The 22,163-nt window shown below is 42.8% G+C and overlaps 2 protein-coding genes across 8 annotated transcripts; both read right to left on the bottom strand.

Annotated features, from left to right (window-relative positions):
• Positions 1-954: 954 nt before the first annotated feature.
• PER3 (period circadian regulator 3) lies at positions 955-18,765 on the bottom strand. 7 transcript variants are annotated; one of them, XM_057410225.1, is made up of 21 exons: positions 18,415-18,765; positions 17,305-17,456; positions 16,626-16,741; positions 15,742-15,943; positions 14,720-14,768; positions 13,808-13,944; positions 13,363-13,441; positions 12,531-12,637; positions 12,129-12,285; positions 11,070-11,175; positions 10,470-10,595; positions 10,064-10,190; positions 9,491-9,635; positions 8,721-8,848; positions 8,278-8,481; positions 7,416-7,667; positions 6,149-6,885; positions 4,869-5,046; positions 4,161-4,335; positions 3,354-3,504; positions 955-1,902 (listed from the first exon to the last, which is right to left on the bottom strand). In XM_057410225.1, the coding sequence occupies exons 1-21, from the start codon at positions 18,672-18,674 to the stop codon at positions 1,801-1,803; spliced, it is 3,690 nt and encodes a 1,229-aa protein (XP_057266208.1). In that variant the 5' UTR covers positions 18,675-18,765; the 3' UTR covers positions 955-1,800. The 7 variants fall into 7 exon arrangements, 6 of the variants coding, with proteins under 6 accessions (XP_057266208.1, XP_057266209.1, XP_057266210.1 ...); XM_057410226.1 differs by having other exon boundaries at positions 7,416-7,664; XM_057410227.1 differs by having other exon boundaries at positions 8,278-8,460.
• Positions 18,766-19,021: 256 nt separating this feature from the next.
• On the bottom strand, positions 19,022-22,072 carry VAMP3 (vesicle associated membrane protein 3). Its single transcript, XM_057410213.1, has 4 exons — positions 21,930-22,072; positions 20,930-21,071; positions 20,070-20,228; positions 19,022-19,390 (listed from the first exon to the last, which is right to left on the bottom strand). The coding sequence occupies exons 1-4, from the start codon at positions 22,070-22,072 to the stop codon at positions 19,307-19,309; spliced, it is 528 nt and encodes a 175-aa protein (XP_057266196.1). The 3' UTR covers positions 19,022-19,306.
• Positions 22,073-22,163: the final 91 nt, after the last annotated feature.

Raw genomic sequence — 22,163 nt, 5'->3', positions numbered from 1 at the left:
TAGAAAGCAATAGGCATGAACAGAGCACACTTAGAAAATGAAGCCAAAGAATGCTGCCTGGGTCAAATTAGACTAGAAATTCTGTCAAAATACCTTTCTTTGAAATAGGCTTGAACGACAAAGATTGTCACCGAGCTGATTCTAAGAACTAACAAACCTCTTTAGATAAATACAGTTGTCCTTCGAAGCTCTGCAGATCACAGTATTTGTAACTCAGTCAAACCATCTGAAGCTCACCAGTAAATGAAACGTGAAAAACCTTCACATAGCAGAAAAGGAAGAGTTACACAGAACAAAAGGATGAATCGTGTTACATTCCAACAGTATTTGTTGAGAAGGCTGAGGTGATGATCTCCACAAAGAAAATCTGATTACATCCAGCTTTGATAAACAAAGGGGAAATCAGACAAAATCTGCTAGGTTTATGAAGCGTGTCCTGCTTGAAGAGCACTTTGAGACATTCAGCTTGAAGCTAGAAGTATTAACATGAGAACAAGTCCTTTTACACACCGAAAGAGAAAGTGGTTACCACTTTCTGAGCCACAAACTCACACCATGCACAAACTACATTTTTGTCCATGGATTTCTACAGCCAGAGCCACCATTATAAAGAAAGAGGTTAAAACTTGTACAGGAAGTCAATCAAGTGATAAGAAATCTGTGGTCTGATGTTCAAGTTTGGCTCCACAACATGTGACTTTTCAAGAAAGCAGAAGAAATAAAGCTCAATCTCTTTCATCTTTTGGGTTGTTTTTTTTGGCATCACCATGACAAAAACAAAACAGGGAAATGGCTTAAAATGTCCTATTCATTACGTCTGGCTCCAGCTCATCCAACTACTCTAAATGAGCAACAAAAAAACTAAGACACAAATCTGCTGCCCAGAGCACTAGCAACAGAAAAGATTGCCTGTAGTTACTTGAACTGGTAACTAGGCTATAATGCCTTCATAGAAAAGGTTTCCCGTGTGTTTTTATTGAAAAGCAGATCCTGTACAAGGAAATAACTCCTGAATTATTACTTTTTTTGTTTTGATTGCTACTTATAATCTCATCTGTAGTGGAGCTGCAAACCAGTTACCCTCAATCCATTTTAAACACCCATCTTGAGAAACACAGCTTTAAAAGCAAAAGCTATAAACCAACTTGGTTCCAAAACACTCATCATGAAAAACATAGGGAATAGCTTTGCTTCTTTGCACTTCAGTTTTTGATGGGCACAAGCTGGTGAAAGGCATTTTGATGCAGATAACTCAGCCAGTTTTCAGCTGTTCATCAAAAAGCTTTCTGGATTCTTGAACCAGCTACAGTGATTTTAGAGCCTCAGAGCATCCGAATCTTCAGTTTAGATCTTTAAATGTTGAACAAATGAAAACTAACACCTTGGTTTCAATGCTGGTTTCAGTACATCTAGCCTACATGTTCCAGTCTGTTAGGTTCATCACTGTAGATCTTAACCACTGCATCTTTTCAGACTCTTACTTGCCAAGTTCAAATATACAAACACATCCCAGAACTCCTTTGTGTTTTGCTCATCACTGAGCAATCAAAAGTTAGAAACATAATCCATTCTGCATCAAGTCTGTGAGGTCAGGAAGAGAAACAGCCTCACAGTGAAAGATTGTCTTCAAAGTCACGCCAGGAGCGATGGGGTAATGGAGGAAGATTTAGTTTCACATATGTGATTGTTCATGTTGGGAAGAGATAGCCAGATACAGTCACCACTAGTATGTAGCGAAGGCAGAGGAAAAGAGGATGGGAATTACACCAAGTGGTTTTACTGACACAAGTGCTGGTGACTTCAGTGTTGCAGATGTGGAGGCAATTTTCCCTTGTTTTCCATATTGTCAGCAGCCATTGCAGCCTCACAACTTGCATCCCTGATGCCACATGTAACACAGCCCTTTAAAAAGGAACAAGAACATAACAATTTAAATTCTTTTTATATTTCGAGGAGTCAAATCCTGGTTGCACATTGAAAACTCTTCAAACTTCTCACCCCTGGGCTCAAATTCTTTCTACAAGCAGAAATTGTATTATACAGATATATTCAGAAGCACTTTCATCTCCAACTTCTCTTGTCTCAGAAATGAATTCTTTGGTTAGCGGAACACAGTTTTAGCTTTGAGATAAAAAGGCATATGACCTCCTTGAGTTGGAAGGCCTTATCTTTCAGCCTTATAACCCAGAAGCTCATTAAGGATTTGGATTGCAGTGGAACAGCAACAATACTGACCAACAACAAAAGGCTGAGGTGCCCAGGTGTACTGACACACCGGATTTTTCTTGTTCTTGACAAATGGTATGATACTGAAATCAAGTACTGAAATAGAAATCCTGCTATCAAATACTTGTATTTGCATACCAATGCATCTCATAACATTTGAGATGTTAACATTCAACAGTATTTTCTGCAAGACCACTGGACATCAGTTTGCTATCTGAATCAAACACGTGGTCCTAACCGCAATAGGACACACACAAGACTCTTGTATTAGGCAAACAAACACTAATCTTCTGGTCTTGTTCCAGAGCTGATCACATAGACTTCTCAGTTTTTCTGCTCCAGGAATAAATACCACAGCTCATAAAACCACATTTGAAAATCCCAGCCCATAGAGCAGACAGTGCCATAGCAGATATTTTTCTGCTGCATGAGTACATGAATACAACCCACTCTGCTCTGTACAACACATCATTGGAGCTCTAGATCTTTGTGGGACTGGTTCTGTCCTGCTCTTTTCTTCTCCATTGTACCTGCGAGCACTTCAAAGTGACTAGGGCGTTCTTCAACATACACTAATACAACTCAGAATTAGTTTATCAGAGTAGCCAAAAGTAATGCCAGGTAAAATAACCAGGCATAAGACACCAAAATTCTCAAACGATGAATCCACCTACAAAAGGCAGCTATTTTTGTGTCTCTTACTATATGCCTAAACCTCCTCTGTGTTTGCTCTAATCTCCACTAACAGCCCAGTGTTACCTACTGTGCAATCCTAGCAACAATTTGTAGAAAAAAGAATAAAAGACCTAATGCCAACAGAAAAAAACACTGCCAGATATGGATTCTTATGTGACAGTATGACAGTACTCCTGTTCATCCAGGCATTGACTGAAGGAGCTTTGTTACAGGTGATCCCTACAAAGAATTTAAGTATCTTGCAAAGACATACAATGGAAAGATCTGTATTTTGGCACATTTATACGTACTTGAGCTCATTTTCTTACATAATCTACGAGGAACAACCATCAAGTGACCCCACCACTGTAAGACCTCACTGGTTAGAAATGGCACTGCTACTGGCTAGCCAAGGCATGAATAAGATTCAGATCCCTTTCACAACTGCTTACTTGGGTGCTGATTTCCAGTGGGACAGTCTGGGTCCTGATCCATGTGTGTACCTCTGCAAGCTCCTTCTTTTGCCCATCCGAAAACCACGGCTGCTGCTTTTGCATGACTGCCAGCTTCTCCAGATCCTCCTTTAAAACTTCCTCTGTAATTCTGCAGGAAACAGACACCTGTGAACACAGCTCCACTAAATGAAGCAAAGCAGGCACCAAATACAATCACCTTGGGGGTCTCTTCATCAATATCTGTCTATGGCTGAAGTCTAGAGAGCATCAGCCACTGAAAAGTAACTAGAGCTTGTTAAACCTTAGTGCTTTGTAAGGCTCCTTTCAACAGTGATCTAACTGTCAGCGGGTTTTTTGCTGTTGTTTTGGTTTGGAGTTTTGGGGTGTTCTGTGTGCTTTTTGTTTTATTGTTCTATAGTTTTGTTTGGTTGGGGTTTTGCAATGGAATCTCAGATATAAGCACTAATTGCAAGCAATTTGCAGATATAAGCACTAATTGCAAGCAATTTGCCAACAACATGCAAGTATTTTTAGCCCTTTATGCATTCAAAGTACAGGACAATAATCAATCCCCTTAACACTTCAGCAAAGAAGTTACATGTTATCACATTTTAACTGATGGAGGAAATGGGGAAGACAGAAAAAAAACCAGACAAAGGGAAATAACCAGGGCTTAAAACGCACAAAAATACCCCTTCCTGGGGTTCCATTGCAATGTGCGCTGTTCCCACAGTCTCCTTTTAAATTCTACAGTTCTAAGCACAATTCCAAACCACATGTCAGAAATTTTTCATGGTTTCCAACCTGTTTGGCATTTGGTAAGTCATTAGAACTTGCTCAGGTGTGTGATCCATCATCATCCAGGCTGACTCATGACTGGATTTATGAGCTGTCCCTTTCTCTTCTACTTCCTCATTCTTTTCTTTGGAAGCTTCAGAAGAATCATTGCTGGGAAAATACTTGGTGCTCTTCCCACTACCTGAGAATTACCATGAAAAAGAAAAAGAATGCAGATGTCTGGAAAAATCCTAATAATTCAGCACAAAAAATAAAACACCAGTGTATTCTTGCAAGCTAGCTCCGTAATACGAACACAGGTACTTCCAAGACGATTGCTCTAGCAAGTGATATACTACTGTTGAGAATTCAAAGTGCATTCTGTTAAGTAACTTAAGATCTCCAAAGCTTTATTAATTCATCTCAAAATTAACTGACTTAACTTCCCTGCTTCTGTTTCAAGAGGTCATACTCTAGGCAGATTTACCTTCACTCAAGTAAGATGTAAGCCAGTATCTAATGCAGAGAAAAGCAGTAATGAGCAAAAGGGTGACTTACAGCTTAAAGGAATGGCTTAGATAGCCATTTCCAGCTACAGTGACTGAAACAAACTTGGCTTCAAACAGCGAAACCTGGTGACAAGTAAAGACTACAGATCCTCTTACTGAGATTGTCCATTCCCATTCCAGTATCTTGTTATGAATTACCAAACGTCCAAATCTTGAATTTCCCTACCTGTGCCAGAACCAGAAGTCTCGCTGGAGCTACAGCCTGAAGAACCAGACAAAGCTGATCCACTGCCTGATGCTGCTGAACCTGCACCTGAGGGGGACCCCTCATACTGCGAGTGGTCAGTAAATTCACTAGAAGCACAATGGTTAGCACTGCTAACACTGTCTTCTGGATCATTGTCCTGCAGACAAAAATCAAACCAAACATATCCATGGCAATTACATTTAAGTTTGACAAGAGAACTTCATCCATTTACTGAATTTGTCACATGTTGACCAAGTTCTCAGATCAGTTCAATAGGTTTGGAGTTTCTACTCTGAAAACACAAGGCAGTCTAAAACTCAGGGTAACACTCTTCATGGTGAAATCGGCAAGCACCTGCACTCTAGGTTACTGGTTTCTGCTGCAGATCCTTCCCCATTGGGTCAAGATATTGTACTGTTGCATTAAGTCAGTATTTTCTGCTGACAAGAGAGCAGGAGTCAGTTCCCTTCATGTCCTGTTTGATGGCATGAAGCAGCCACATGCGCCAAGCAATGGTGCGCTACCATGGAAGTACGAGAGTCTTCCCCTGATTCATTCTGTGAAGCTCAAAGCTTCAGTGGCTACAGGTACAGCAACTCCCCTTCCAGGACCCTACCCTGCAGTTTCAGCTGATCCAGCCTTTCCAGCCCAACCTGGATTCAGGAGCCAGCATTTTTTTCCTTGCCTGCAGAGCTCAGATTCCTGCCTCTGAGTTTACCGCGGAAGTTGGAGAGGCCTTTTCTATGCCCAAGTATGGAAACCGCCCCACACGGATCCCTGTTCTTCGGTCATTAGCTGCATCCCTGGGAGACAGAGGGAGTAATTAGAAGTGCATCTTCCCTTTGTTTTGGTTCTCCACAGAGACTGTGGGACTGGCTGAAAAAGGATGTGAACTGTGCAGCTCTAACCAAGTTCCACATGCATAAAAGCCCCGAACCCAAACTTCTGGCCAACAATTGAAAAGGCTGATGCCAAAGTGCTGAGTCAAAGCAGCTCGTGGCAGCCTAGACTGGAAGATGTCATATTCCTGCCATCTGCTAAGTGCCAACACTGTACTGTTACAAGACCCCACGGCTGCAAGTATCAACAGCTTTCTCCACCTCCTGTGCTATTTGTGCCCTGTAGTCTACATAGCACAGCCACTGGAAAAAGCAGCCAACAAAAAAACTGATGACCCTGAAACACAGATCATCACTGCTAGTTTGTGACTGAACACCATCAAAGTCAGGGTCTCTACATTAAAAATTCATGCTACTTACACATTTAGCTTCTGTATGTGCTTTAACATCAGTACCAGTGGAAAGCTCCATCGGTTTGGGCAGTTCTTCTTGAAGCAAATTCAACTGAAGCGGGGAGCTGCTCCGTGAGCTACTCAGCAGTAGGGCCTGGTCACACTGACCCTCTTGCCGGTCCTCCATGGATGTGGCAGAAGAGACTGGAAAGGGCTGATCCACAGCGTGTGGTGCTATTGGTGATGGAGCAGGAGGAGGTGGGGCTGGAGGTAGTACAGTGCATGGATATGAAAAGGGGAGATAAACATACTGAGGGCTAGGAAGAAAGACGTACTGAGGCATTTGAGCATACATAGGGAAACTCTGAAGAAATACAGCCATAAACGTGCCTATGTTTGGGGGATAAAACACTGGACACGACTGAGCTTCACAGCATAGTTGTGATGATGACACAGGCTCAGGTTTGAATGAGTGAATGGCAAGCTCCTCTCCTAAAGAAGAGGCTGGAAAACTTGACAGTGGATCTGAATAAACAGGAAATCCCATAGGAGGAAGGACATTCATACTGGAGGAGCTCAAACAGGACACTTCTGAGGGAGAGAAGGACTGTTTCTGAACTGTTCTCTTCACACACAGAAGACTATTTCTGTTTTTACTGGTAGAGTGGTTATCTGAGGATTTTCTCTGAGGTTTCTGGCGCTTGAATTTTCCATGTTTGCCTTTTTTACAGGTAGATGGGCTCATCTGCTTTGAAGTGGAATCTCCTAAGGAGGAAGGAAAAGAGACACATTCACTGAAATGACAAGAAAAGAAAAAAGAGGGAGAGAAAGAGAGAAAAAATACCCAGACAATTGAGTGTGGTTTATTCAGATCTGACTTCCCTCTGGATAACTGTTCCACACACTGTAAGGATGGATTTGCTGACATATTTACAATATTATCCTTCCCGCAATCAGTTTTCTTATCCATCATTCTGGCCTATCCCAATCACATCTTTTACATCCCTTGGGGTTTGCAGGGTTTTTGCAATAATTATCTGCTTTGTGAAAAGCCCAAGATAGCAACATCCAAGATGGAGCAGACCTTCTGTGTGGGCAATGCTGTTGTCAAGCCTTGGCAGTTCAAAGGAAGTATTCTGTCTGTAGCCCCAGTAAGATACTGGCTAAATCATACAAACCCTAACCCTAGCCCCCAGCAAGATACTGGCTAAATTATACAAAGGAAAACCAGACTCCTTGCTAGGCTGGTCTTTGTAAGCCATCTGCTAAGTCTCTGTCTCAAATCTGCTTCCTACCTTGGCCACAGGAATGTCCTTTGTTATTTCTGCTCCCCTGTTGAAGGTAAGTCCTAAATGGAGAAAGCAAAATCCTCTGGCGGAACTTGTCAACGTAGTTCTGCTCTTCCTTTTGAGTGTGGGCTGACAACGTCTCTTTTGTTAGCCCAACTGGCTTTAAGTCCTCTGGCACAGCAGTGAGATTCTGAGCATGCACAGGAGGCAGCTCAATTTGTTCACTTCCAACAGTAGTATCCTCCATTGTAGTCACTTCTTTGAAGAGGGAAGAAAATAATTACTCACTCTTTGCTCTGTCCTTCTGGTATCAACTCCCACAACACCCAGAGGGTTACACACAAAAGAATCTAGTCTGAGCTACTGAGCAGATAAAGGCTGCAGAGGCGGGGGCAGAATACACCCTTCACAAGCAAATATAGTTACACTAACATCAACTGAGCAAATTACTTTGCATGGTCTGGAAAACTTTGAATTCACTTTGAAATTACAGAGGCACTTCTTCTTCATATTTTCTTAGTACAGTAGCAGTTAAATGCTCATTTTAAGCTCCTACTGCATTAAAATGCAGTAACACTGGCCCACTAGTCATTTTTATTTTAATCCTCAATGGCTAAAAGCACAGTGTTGTGTTTGAGATATGTGACTAAGTTAAAGGGGAAAAGAAATAATTCACTCTGTTAAAACCAGGTTTATTAAAATACTGTAAAAATTTCCAGGTATATAAAACCCAGGTATTTCAGAGCTCATATTCATGAGAATGTATCTCAAATGGACAAAACTTTCTAATGCTGTTACTTCAGTCTGGAAACAGTTTAAATGGAAAAATCAGTGAGACAAGTCAGTGTTCTGCGAGTGTGAACAGTACCTGATTCTGGGTGTGGGACATGCACTATAGTGCTGCTGTAACTGCACTGGCTGGTGACAGACACCACACTTGGAGCCTTCTTGGACAGGGTCAGGTCTGCCAGAGGAGCTCCAACCATGCCTGCAGCTGTCTTCTCTTTCAGTGTCTCTTCCTGATCAGCAGACACCGGAGTTTGGAAATTAACTGTTGAAAGTATAGGAGTATCTATTGGTAAATGACAAAGCTTCTACATGGAATTTCATTCCAAGCAATGCTCTCAGTTCATCAAGTGGCTCAGAAACAGGAAGTAACTACGCAGACTATGTTCAAAGACTTAATATTGTAGCTTAATTGTGACATCTAAACAAGGTAAGCATCTATTCACCACATAACCAAAATATTTGTGCTGTCAGTGTGACAACTATACTGTTGTCTATTATGATTGTCAATAAATTTTGTGTTACCTTCCAGTGCCTCAGCTTCCTGCTGACTTTGCTGGACTTGCTTGTCATCTTCTGAAGATGACGATGATGTATTTGCAGAAGATTTACATTTCCTTTTGAATGCTGGAATACTGCAGCTCTCTAGATATCTGAAATAAAAGCATATCACAGGAAGCTCTTGCTATTTTGTGGGTTTTTTTTCTCCATTTGGAGAGACAAACATTTGAACAATCCAAACTGGAGATCCAAGTGTTGTTAACTAGTATTTTAAATTCACTGCAGGAAGCTCTGGGCACATATGTGCTTTCCAGGGAGTATTTTAAACAAATTCTCTGATTTACTCTTTAGAAGAAAAAGAGAAAAAAGGGGAAAAGAGAAAAAGAAATATTATCTTCTGGGTGAAAATATACCAACATCCTATAAACTGTATCAACTCTTTTATACGGATGTTCTCAAGATGTATATTGAGAAGACATTGACATAATATTCCCACTGAAATCCTCCTAAACTCCTATGCACCAGTGGTGAAACTATCAGTAGGCAAACATCAGTAGCTGCAAACAGAATCTTTGGGCCCTAAATACTTCAATACTGTGTAATTCAGATTGACTGAGTGTTGGAATGGATTGCCCAGAGAGGCAGAAAACTTCACAAACTATCGCAATCCATCCCAAATTTATCTCACAACTCAAACCCCAAACAGTCCAGACCAATGTAAACTGCCTAGGTATTTTACCTTGCAACAATTATCCTTAAACTTGTATCACTAAAATCACTTTATAGTCTATTACCTGATGATGCTATCAACGCAATTGATCTGCTGATAGGAAGGCACACGTGGAGTGGTCTTTGAATCATCATAAAACACATTGCCTGGTTCTTCTGTGCTATCACTTCTCACTGTCTGAAGAGAACAGGCAGCAGTGTGCCTCTTCCCTAGAAAAGAAGGAATCCTCAAAGACTCCTCTCAGAGGCATCTAAACACTACCCCCACTGAGAAACATATATATACACATACTGGGATACATATATATTATACAGGGATATATGGCCTATGATAGCACAGCTCTCATTACTAAGTTATTCTGCATTTTCATCTCAATTCACATGTTTTGAGAATCCACGTAAAGCAGCTTTGGGATGCTTCTCCAGTAGACTTACATTTGCTACATGCAAGCCTGCATTTTCACTATAAAATGTTAAAGAAGTAAAACTCTATTAGTCTAGAAAGAGCTGGATATGTTCCTCTGTACCTTAGGGAGCAGTTACAAAGTTATTGTATGTTTAAACCATGCTAGAAACTCATGGCTATCGATCTACAGAGAGTTCACGTTACCATAAAGATCATAATTACATTAACTTACCTCCTAGTGTTCCTGAGCTCACAGCCTGTTCGTTCCCGTTCTGTGGCTTGCTCCTTGATGCAATGTACAGCTGCTGGCCCAGGTTCTTGATTCGGTTGACATCTGCACAAATCTGCTGCAATGTCATCTCGAGATAAGTGAAACGTGGAGTCAGAATAAAATGAGACCATTAAAATGGGTCTGGGCTCTTGTATTCTCCAAACTTCGAGGGAGCTACAAACTCCAGCAGACTGTCAGCCTAAGCCTAGGATCTACTGGTATTTGTAAACTTAATTAATCTAGTTATCATGGTTGATTTAATTAAATTAAACCCATGGTGAGTTCTGTACATGTACACAGTAAAAACTGTCATTTTAAAAAGCATATTTGTACTACTCTGCAGGCAGTGACACATTTATGGGCTTACTGGTTCCTGTATATCCTCTGCACAATTCCCATTGGAGTCACTCGAAGATGCTATGCTCATATAGTGCTCATAAGAGCCGTTGCTTCCACGACTTCCATAACCACTGGAAACATTGCTGTGAACTGGCTGTACGAGGGGAGAAAAATAGTAATTAAAGAAAATAAATCATCTTAGAGAACAAAACGAAGAAAACAACAGACTTAAGACACAGAACTTCAACTAAACAAAACCATTAAGTGAAAAGTCAGTATTGCTCTGGGCTTTGCCACTTGCTTGGGAAAAATTCCTTACCATGCTTAAAGCTGTTTCAAGATACAGATTTATCTCTGTCAATTATATTTATATCATACATATATATATATTTTTACATTTATTCTTTATGTTAAAGACACAGCAAAGGTGGCAAACAAACTATTTTTTCCTAATCAGGCTACCCAGAGCCATACTTTTAAGGCTGTCACACAAGCGTGTCTCCATTTAGAGCTTTCCTTTCAGAGTTTTATAGAAGATCATCCCCAAAGTAGTTTGCTAAACACTACAAGGTGCTTTAGCCCCTCACTGAGGCCAGCCAGTGTTTTAAAAGTCTTTCACCTTCCTTACCTGCAGAAGCAGCTTGTAAATTTGTCCTTGCAATTCTCTTATCTCTTTCTCAACATGGCTCGTTTCTTTACTTCTTGCAGCAAAGACATCTTCATTCAGAGGGCTTCTGGAGAGAGACAACAAAATTTCACTACTCATTTAAATTTGATAAGAAAAGGTAGCTAAAACAGTTGCAACAGATTCTTTATCATCATTATTTTTACTACTTCACTGAATCAATACAAAGGGATGTCTTCTGTTCCACTAGCAGCTCTGCTAGGATAGTGAGGTAGTGTTATGAGGGCAGTGCTTCATGTGAAGCCCCAGGGAAGTCAGCACACCAGCACAGTGACAGGAGTTAAGGTTGACAAGCATCTACACCTCTGTCTCCTTCACCCAGAAGACGAATTCACACCCCATAAAAGATCACTCTGAAAAGCCAAAAGGCCATCTCAAAAAGCCATTTCCTAGAAAAAACAGGTAAGAGCAGGCAGGCAGTCGTATTCCAAATCTCTTGGAAACTAAGGAGAAACATGTAAAAAATAAACTTGCACATTCAATACTAACTGCATTTTTTTTTCAAGAGGTTATCTTGGTAAATACTTAAATTCTGTAGCAAGTGAATGTTCCAGAAGACAGATCAGAAGGTCATTTCAGCTACATGTCTGTCAAGTAACGGTTTTTGTTGTTGTTTTGGTGAGCCAATAATGAGTGAATGCAAGCTAACCATTGGTTAAAGTCATTGACTTTTTACACGGTATTTTAGCTTTTACTCGGCTTTCTATAACTGATATTTGATTTAGACACGTCCATTATCAGGGTATTTGGACATCAGCCATGTGCAAAAACATATGTTAAAAACCAAAAAAGTTGGCTTTGCCTTTTACTTCAAAGTAATTTACTCATTTTCATACTTAAAATGAATGCTGTTCTGAAGGAATGGGCTGCAAGACAGATGCTAGATAGCTGTCACAGACCGCAGGAGCAACACCAGGTCTCTTGTTCAGTACTGAGACCATTTTGTTTTGCAGAGCATTCAACAAAAAGCACTTTAACAGATCAATTCTACAGCTGACTTACGTTCGGACTTTGTGTCGGCCAATGATGAACACTACTTTCCTGCTCCAAGGATTCACAAAACTGGACCAGCTGGTATCCAGTATGACATAATCCCCATTTTGAGTACAAAATCTAATAGGTAAATGTTCAAAAGGGGGTTGACCAGCGAACTTCAGGACTGAAAAAAACAAACCCAACCAATCAAGAAACAAGGTTTAGTTTGCATTACGACACAGGAGTGCAAGCACAAACACTAACAATGGGCTCCTTTAAAACTGGGCTTGAATTTGCTCTGATCAAACTGGTTGCTTTAATTCATTAGTTTCTCTTTGTCTACACTGCAGAGCAGTCACATACCAAGCAATATGATAATGAAAGAATGCTAAAAGCAGTGGAAATCCCTGTTAAAGCAACTGTACTTACTCTTCCGGTGAATAGCAATCATCAAAGGGCGATCTTCTGGGTGCAAATACATCAGAATGGACGTTCCAATTAAATCTTGAGGTAAGTAACCCAACAAAGGCACTGCTCTGAAACCCAGACACGTTATCACTGATTATAGTACAGTTTTGAGTATTTAAATCCTTAATCCTTTGCTTGTCAGTGAAGGCCCCATGCATGATCCACAGAGGCATGAACTAAGGCTACAGAACATTTTCCAGCTCCATATGATCATTCTAATGATCATCCACTGCAATGCAGGTATGTAAATACTAATGACAAACATTTCTGTGCCTGGAGATCTGGCAGACTTTCACATTTACAGGCAGCTTTGTGCCTGTCTATATGAAAAGAGCAAATGTAACATAAAAAAGGATCTTGAATAAGCATCACTATGAAATCTGACACAGAGGCTGAAAATTGTGTTGTAAAAACACTCGTATGGCTCAGCAGGAGACAGGTTTAGTCTTGCCAAATTTGGCCCAGCTCAGTACAGCTGTATCTCCACACTGCAATCCCCAGAGCTTTGCATTATGTAGGTTTTCCACTCTGTGTTCCCCCAGACCCCCCACTGCCCTGGATAACAAAACCTGACTGCAGTTCTGGTTAATTCACATGTTAAGTCAACAAAGATGATATCTGTCAAGCTCTAGATGTTTTTCCATGAGTCTACTAACACAAAACTACTTTGTTTAATTCACTATTGCCAACTGCACAGTTCAACTACATTAATTGTGTCTCCAGCTCCATCACCAAAGGATTTTCTGCTACCTCTCTATACATACCCTCGCAGGTCTTAAGACTCAAATCTCACCTGTCATCTATGTCAAGAAAAACACATCCAGGGGTGTGAGTGGTGGTGAAGATTCTTTTATCCATAGGGATTCGAGGAGCTAGTAGAAAAAGAAATATTTATTGAAACAAAATATGCACAAAGGCAGAAAACCTGTCACTTCTGCTCGTGACAGGTTATTGGCTCCTGAGCCTTTTTAATGACTCACTGCTTCCTGAAACATCACATTACACAGTTTTAGGTGGTACAGACTTCTCCCAAAAACAGAAATAGTGAGAAGAGGTCAGACTCTTTGGGACCTTGCACAGAAGGCACAGATGCTCTGGATTTGCATGCATGAACACACACAGACTGGAAGTTACCTGGGTGAGCCTACCCAAGCACAAGTTTTAAACAAAGGCAACAGACTTCATACACTGCATTTTAATGTTGGCTTGTTTTTTTTGACTGCAGTCTCCTGACTTGCCTTCATATCCAGAGTGAATTTTCTCAGCCAAAGCTAAGCAGCAGGATTCTGTATCCACGTGGACAGAAGTACACACATGGACTAAGTATGGTGTGATTCGGAAGGGGTAATAACGTGTTTCTTGATCTTTACCACTCCTGAGGGAAAGTAAAAGGGATTAATGCACTGGTTTCAAGACTCAGATACTTTATGCCAGGGCTCAGAGCCCTGCAGAGAAGTCATGCTAAAGCACAGACCCTGGTAATCAGGATTTCCTGAGGTCCTTAGCATACGCCTTTGCAATCCACGGCCAACACATTCAGCAATACTGCTCTCACACCCCTTAAAACCAAGGTGTTTTGCCTCCAATACCTGCATTCAGAGGCTGTTCCAGAAATGCCATTAATCTAACCTTCCAATTCTCAGTCTGAAATGCATTCACAAGAACCATCCATTTGGTTTTTGTGCTCTCCTCCAGTTAAACAGTTCTTTTTGTTGTTTATTCTGTACCATTTTTAGGAAAAAAAAAACCACAGAATTCTGTCTCTCAAGCTTTGGTTCACTGACCTACTTGAGACTCCAGCCTCAGCTCACAAATAGCTGTTGTTCTTGGATGGACTTCACATGAGAGTTTGTCTTCCTAGAACATGTGTGAGCAGCAGCTGCACGCAACATCCTAGATGAGATCTCAACCAGGCCTTTGTAATGACTCTTTTCACCTGTTATAATTTCAGTACCTACTCCAGCTCTGACAAAGAATTGAGATAAGTTTCTGGATGTTATCACACTAAAAGTTACTTTCTTATTACACATTTAGTTTTAGAGACTAAAACACACGTTTCTAGAGAGCAGTGTCATAAAAACTATTACTGACAGCTCCCCCTCCTGGAAAAGAAAGATACAAACCTTCCAACACACTGGTAATGTACTTGCCTGATCCTGCAGAAAAAGGACTTCACCTGGGCATATTCATACAGAGAAGCTAGTAAGAAGAACACACATTGGAAGTATAAGTTAATAAAGACCTATATTTTAAACCCTGCTTTAAACCCAGACTTTCTGAACCTGCTCTTAATTAGCTGTTCAACAGTCTGCTCCCACCTCAAGTGTTCTCCCTCCCCTCCACCCCACTCACTCTTGAAGAAATAGCTAACCTGGAACTAAATTCAAAGGAAACACATATGATCTTTAGAAAACCTTTAGTGCATCACTATGGGAAGGACAGGTGAAAATTCCTGGCTTTAGGAGCCATGGACCAAAACCTATATACAGCCAAGAGTTATGGGGAGAGGAAAGTTCAGTAACAGTTCAAAGCAAAAAAACAACTCCTCCATAGGGGCACCACTGCTGTGCTGGGCAGGCACACGACTAGCTTTTAAGTAGTGTAATCCCTGGCATGCCAGTGTTAGCAGCCTCTGATGTCTCACATCCTTTGCTAGCAAGGATTTTGGATTTCCCAGCTTTGATGCCAGAACAGCCTCATGGTTATGTGGGCAAAAGCCATGGCTGTGGCACGCAAGCTACACTTGAACTGCTCACAAATAACATAGGACTCAAAAGACACAACTTTAGCACATCCACCACTAAACAGCAAGTCAGCTTATAACTTGGGTTTAGTGAGCTACGTTCACAGCAGGCTGCAAGCAGACCACAAAGACAAAGCAACCACAATTAGACCTTTAGTTTCTTTTTAAAGAACAGCAGCGCTTGGAATGAATAAGATGATGCACGAAACAATGGTTTATCTGCCTTTTACTTACCCCAAATAGGTGTTAAGCCTCTAGGAGACTAGCTAGGACTAGCTGCATAGCTACTTGAGTTTTCAAAGTGAAAAGGGAACAAGTGTTGCTAATGTATATTGCTAGCATAAGCATTTAAAATGAACAGCTATTCCATCCTCATTCTGCAAAAACAGAAAGACACATAAAGCATTTAAGAGCATTGCCAAGCCTCACCTGTTTGACTTTCCATGTTCCAAAGAGGCAGGTGGGACTGATCCGTGTGCGTGTAGAACACACTCACATCCTGAGGGACAAGCAGCTCTACAAACCGGGAGGAATCCAACACTTTCTTCTTACAGTTTAGAATGGATGCCGCCTGCTCGGAAATATGCACCATGCGTCCAGAAAGCAAGGAAAATACAGCCACAAATGTGTCCTGGAAGAAACACCATTGTTAAAAACAATCCCCCAACACATGGCACCAGTATTGTAAGGATAAAAACCCAATCCACTCAAACCCACCGCAACCTAAGAGAGAGGTTCAAAAACGGGCTCTTAACTTAGCATCCAATTAAAGTTATGCATGAGCCACTCCGATCTCCAATGCTGTAGACAGCCTACTCAGCATTTACAAACGCTAATAAGACTTCAGTATCAAAACTGAAACAGATTACAGTGATGCTTGCAATTGTTCAGAATGATTTGCTATCAGACCCACCCCCCCCCCAAACAACAGAATAACTAGTTCCTGGAGCACAAATAAAAACCAAAGTCCCTCACAACTATGGACTTGATCAGCTTTGAAAGCTTTCTGCTAAGTGGGTCTCAAGAGATCGCTATGCTGTAACTGGATTCTCAAATCAAATACTCAAACGATGTATATGCTGCTTCTGGTCCTAAAAAAAACCCCAGGACTTTCTCCACTTGCTGCTGTTGGGTACCCTGAGTCAGCACAGATAAGGAATAGCCTTGATCTACCTTTAGAAGCACAAAGGTCTGTCTGGCTAAAACTTCAAGGCTTTTCAATTTTAGATATCCTATTTCCACAAACTGATGTAAGGAGACTGAACAGAGAGTGAAACAGTGATGAACCCCTTAAGTATGCCTGAATTCCTTACAGTGTTTTTGGGAGTGTGTTCAGATGCAACTGCCACCAGCTCTTCTATGCTGTATGTCATCACATCTGTCTGAAACACTCTTCGGTCACTCAGGGCCTGGAAAAAGTCATTGTTTGCTAAATTGAAGAAAAACAGGAAAAGCAAAACAAACACAAGGAAGTCAGTAAGGAGACTATTTTGAAAGTGTTTCTTACAGCCCCTGTACTCTTGTCATCTTTTTGGTGAAGTCCAAATGAGATGAGGAAAGTCTGTGTAGTGACAAAGGGAAAAGGAAGAGTGCTTATACTATTGGAGTGACTTATCCTACAGAAAACGAGCATGAAGAAGTAGAAAGGACAGAACATGATGGCAAAACAACAATTTTAGCTCCTTAGTTCTGTTGGAAAACACAGGCTATCAGTAATTTTTCAAAGTGGAACAGCAATGCTACTTTTTCAACATATACAGAAAGTCATTAGCAGGCACCTATTAGCTATAGGAAGCTGGAGAAGCAGGAGGTGGGCATTCCAACAAAAAAGATATCATGATTATTTAAAACAACCCACAGTGCTTCAGAAAATCAAGTGTTTGCCAGATAACATTAAAACAAAGGAAAGCATTCCAGTTATTTGTTGCCAAACACATCTATTCAAATGAAGCTGCTGTATAGCTTCTATGCTGCCAGACTTTTTCCACATACCTTGGACCTGCTGGACACACCGCAAGGCATAGTTGAGAGCACTGATTGTACTGGGCTTGCTGGAACTCCTTTTGTCTTCAGGCAAACACCTCTTCATTTCTTGGATCATCATCACCATATCTCTGTGAGTCTGGCTCCAATTCAGCTGCTCACTGTGAAACAGAGCTTAAACTTTACCAGAGACTTCTGGAATAGGAGCTTCTTCTCTGTCAAGCAATTAAAATTTTTCACTAAATTAACTTTATAGCCTTAGCTGCAGGGTCACAGAATATCCTGAAACACTTCCTGCTGTATCTTTCTCACTTCTCTGATGCTTAATCTTTTCTCCTCTGCTTTCCTCCTTTCCAACTCCAACATGTCATGGATGGCAAAGTCACGTCACGATCAATTAAAAATAAGCTGATGCTTACTCTAGATTTCACTGGTATTAAAATAATGAATAGATGCCAATTTTATATGCATTTAAGTCTTTCTAGCTTTGAAGTCTGCAACTGAATATAAGCACTTCAGGGAAATGTGAGGTACTGAAAATACACCTGATGCAAAGACTTCACTCCTCACGTGATTTGAGAGGCTTCAACAGCAAGGTTAGTAACAAGATCTCCCTCTTTTGACTGAATAGTAAGCAGTTACTAACCGCCAGTATCCTCAAAATACTGATTGATTCTAATCCTACAGACTGGATAGGAACACCGTTCGTTTAAATAACTCCTGGCCATCTGGCATTGTTATTAGTATACCGTTACTGCATGAAACTGTAAAAGAGCTCAAATATTGCATGTTAACTTAACGTGCTGGATCAACATCGCAAAAACTATAGCTTTCTGCTCTACCACTACTCAATATAGTCTTTAGGTTAAGTACACGTAGAAGCCACAGAGGGGCAACGACTTATCTGTTCAGCCAATCTAAAACCGAGGCAAACATCTTATCAGGAGCTATGCAACAGCGATGCGTGATCTACACGTGAGGCTATCATCAGCATCACGGTTTGTGGTTCAGGCTGCCCTGGTGCACTGAAGTGAGGACTGCATCCCAGCTACACCAGGTCCCTGACTGCGCCTTCAGCTCAAGCAATAGGACAGTCGGTGCTCCGCGCTGTCAGGTTACCTGTTAAGCTTGCCGTGCCTCCCGAAACTTCCAGCTGAGCAGCCACTGGCCTCCCGGCTGCAGAAATCCGCTTCCTTGGCGTTTGGCCCGTTAAACCCTGCCCCGCTAGAGCCGGTCCCCGGACCCCCGCCGCACCCCGAGCCCGCCTCCCCCCGCGGCCTGCCGGCGAGGCCCAACGCCCCCTCTGACCCGTCCGCAGCCGCCGCTGACCAACTCGCTCCGCGTTCAGAGCCGCCGCCGCGGAGTTCGCCCACGTCCATCTCCGACCCGCAGGGCGCTACAGCGCGGGGGCATCGGCGGCCGCTCGCTCCTCAGCGCGGTCGGACCCTCGACCTTCGGAGCGGAGCCGGGCCTGCACAGCCGCGGAGGGAAGGGAAGGGAACGGCCCGGCCCTCCCGCTCTGCCTCCACCCGCGGCCCGGCAGCGGGGTCCTACCTGCGCCGGGCCCCGCCACGCCGTGAGGGGAGGCGCCGCGCCCCCGCCCCGGTTACGTAACGGCGGCCGCACGCGGCGGCCCCGCTCCCACACACGGCGGCCGCGTGCACTAGCACAGCAGCACCCTTGGAACTGATACCCTGGATTTACCTAGCCAGAAGCTGGGGGACATGAAGAAACAGTTCTTGGACAAGGGAGGGAAATTGTATTTCTCTTTACACTACTGCAACACACAGCTGTACAAAACCAAGGCTGTTCCTGCTTTCCAAGTCCTTGCTCTTCTCACTGTCACCCCTTTCAATGCACAAGTGGTTGAGATTCAGCTATTGGAGCTCCCACAGGGGTCACAGTTCACCACTCACTGCTATTTCAAACTCATGTTTATATACTTCCAGCTGAGTATCCTGGCTTTATCTAAGCTGTACCCATCAGTGAATTAACACCACCTATTCCAGCTCTATGAGAAATCCCCATTTCGGTGAAACTTACCAACAATGATGATGATGATCATGACAACAACAGCTATCAATATCACCCACATCTGTGAAAAAAGCCATACACACTTACTACAAAGCAGGCAGCAGCATTAACTGGCCTTCAGGGTACAGAAACACAGCCACTGCAAGGTACTTTTGCACCAAGTGCTAGATCCAACACAGCAAGTAACACTTCTTCAGTATGCAAGCTCAAGGCACACTCTAAAGCAGGCTGTGCACACAGGCAAAGCAGATGGAATCCTTTTCCACTGTGCCTCCATGCAAAGCCTGGCTCAGGTGACCATACAAGCAGGAGTCAAGAACTATTAAACACCATTTCCACTCTCACCCTATACCGTGTCTTTCACTGTCTTTTGCTGCTCACTGAAGATAATTCCAACCTTTGCCAACAGCTCCAAAGTCTGAGTGAGCTCTTTCTGCTTTCTAACACTTCCTGCACTTTTACTCAACCCATGCATTTTTGGCTGCCTTCTTCCTGTTCCCCAAAGCCTCACATTACTGAGGTGTTTCCCTCTGGCCATGACCACATCAGACACAGTCTTGCACCAAGCAGCACCACTGGTAATCCAGCTTTTGGTTACTTTATCTAACCACTATGCCACATTGTAAAAAACAGATGCTGTAACTTAAGTAACACTGGATAAAGTCACTTCTGCCTTTTGAGATGACTGTAATAGTAAAAGCCTTCACTGCAGTACTGTATAGTAGACAAGCCATGGTTACCTTACAGTTCTTCCACCAATACTTTCTTTTCAGCTTGGCTGCACTGGTCTCAAACTGGGAAGCTCCTGCCTGCAGCGCATCAGCACGGTCATCCAGCTCTGACAGCTTCTGATCTCGCTCCAATACCTTGTCCACGTTCACTCTCATGATGTCAACAACCTGCACCAGTTAATGCTTAAAGTTATCAGTTGTACCAACCAGTGTGGAACTCAACTGCAGGCAACAGGCAGCAACACACAATACTCTTAATGTGCTTTTCTCAGAAGTAGGAGCTATTGCCTTTAGTAAACCCAGCCATAAGCTTACACAAAACTGTGAAATCCGCCTGTGGCTGGAAGTCCCTAATGCCTACTTTAAAATGCCAGGAGTGCTGGCATGCCCTTGAACCTGGGGCAGAATTCCTGATCCCCTTCAGAAGGAGGTGAGGCATATACACATGACAGTCAACCACACGTCAAACACCACTGTCAGTAGCCAGCCTGGCTTTTGGGCTCTGCAGAAATCCATAGGTGTCAGCCATATTTGACAGTCAGCCTCCATTGCTACTGATGAGAGATAAGCATGTCCTCTGTGAGAACAAAGGTTTTTATCTTTACTTATGCCAATTCCTCAAGTATTAGATTTGCAGCTTGCATTTGACAGCAGCAACTTTGCTCCACTTCCTCCTCCAGCTGAATGGGATTTCCTTTTTAACCTTTGCAAGAGTTGAGATGACACAAGTATAACAAAGCAAGCTGAATGATGCCAGGCCTCCCCTTCACATAATGAAGGGGAAACCACCCAAAACATCCCTTCCAATATAAATCATACCAGTTTCCTGAAAGTAAAACAGTTATGCTGATATCAGACTAGACTTTTACCTCATCTACTTGGTGTTGAGTCTGCTGAAGACGACGGTTACCGCCAGCAGCCACATTTGAGCTCCCAGGAACACTGGCTGACCTGCAGTAAAGAAAGTCACCATTATTCTGTTCACCTTTGGACAGGCTGCAGTTTCGGTTTCAAGTCAATACCCTTATTGTACACGTTATCTGACATTCGTGACAACTGGGAACTTGCATCTTTGGAATAAATATGGGGCAGTTTCCTGCTGGAGAAGTGATGCTTTAACAACTGAGAAAAGGTGTAAGTCGTGCAGTGTCCCAGACATCTTGCCACTGAATTGCTCAACATGCTAAAAACGGCTGTGGATAGCTAATACTATGGTTTGCAGTAATGCATGTGACAACTCCTACAATGGGTCATAGGGCCCAAGTTTTCAGCTACAGAAATCTACAAAGTATTAAATACAGCAGCTTAACGGTAATTCTGACTACACACACTTAACAGCGCTTGCCTCTGTCTGCTCCTTTGAGCAGTTAACACGGAGCAAGAGAAAGCACAAGAAAGAAAAAGCACTCGGTGTAGGCAAGAATTCATCTCCGCTCAGCTCTGAGCTCAGGCCATCCACTTGTCTTTACCAGCTACAACACCCTGCACCTCTGTAACAGGTGCACGAACCTCTGCATGTGCTCCTCACACCACTTTCACCGTGCTCTAGTTGCACTCAATTTGCTTTCCCACATTTACATTTCGCCTGCACCAGAAGCACGCACTGCTGAGTGCACACTCGAAAGGGCCGAATCTGAGCACTGGATACGTTTACAGGCTGACTTCTAGCTTACATTTAGCAAGAATAAGCGCGCACACACAACAAGGGAAGCAGGAAGCCTGTGACAAGGCTCAGACGCAGCGCGCGCACAGCACAATACAACCGCTCCTCTGTTTTGGCACTGAAGCCGCCTTCACCGCTGCTCCCAGACTGGAGCGTCGGAAATGAAGCCTCTTCCTGAGCGCAGCGGTTCCAAACGCAGCCCCTACCCCGGCACCAGGACGCGCTTCCAGCGCTCCGGCTGCCCATGCGGCAGCGCCTCGGAAGCGGTGCGAACGCTCGGCTCCGGGATGTGCCGTGTGACCGCCTCTGCATCGCTTGTTCTTACGTTATCCCGTTCCTTTTCCCCCATCACCCATTAAACTGCCTTTATCTCACCCCAGGTATGTTCCCCCATGTTCGCCCTTCAATACTCTTCCCCCATTCCCCTGCTTGCGGGCACG

Source organism: Pezoporus wallicus, unplaced genomic scaffold (genome assembly GCF_028554395.1).
Source record: "Pezoporus wallicus isolate ANWC-B61680 ecotype Strahan unplaced genomic scaffold, APGP_CSIRO_Pwel_v1 contig_14862, whole genome shotgun sequence".
Classification (NCBI taxonomy): domain Eukaryota; kingdom Metazoa; phylum Chordata; class Aves; order Psittaciformes; family Psittacidae; genus Pezoporus; species Pezoporus wallicus.
Note: the sequence above shows the minus strand (reverse complement) of the source record. Positions and strands in the feature narration are given on the sequence as shown.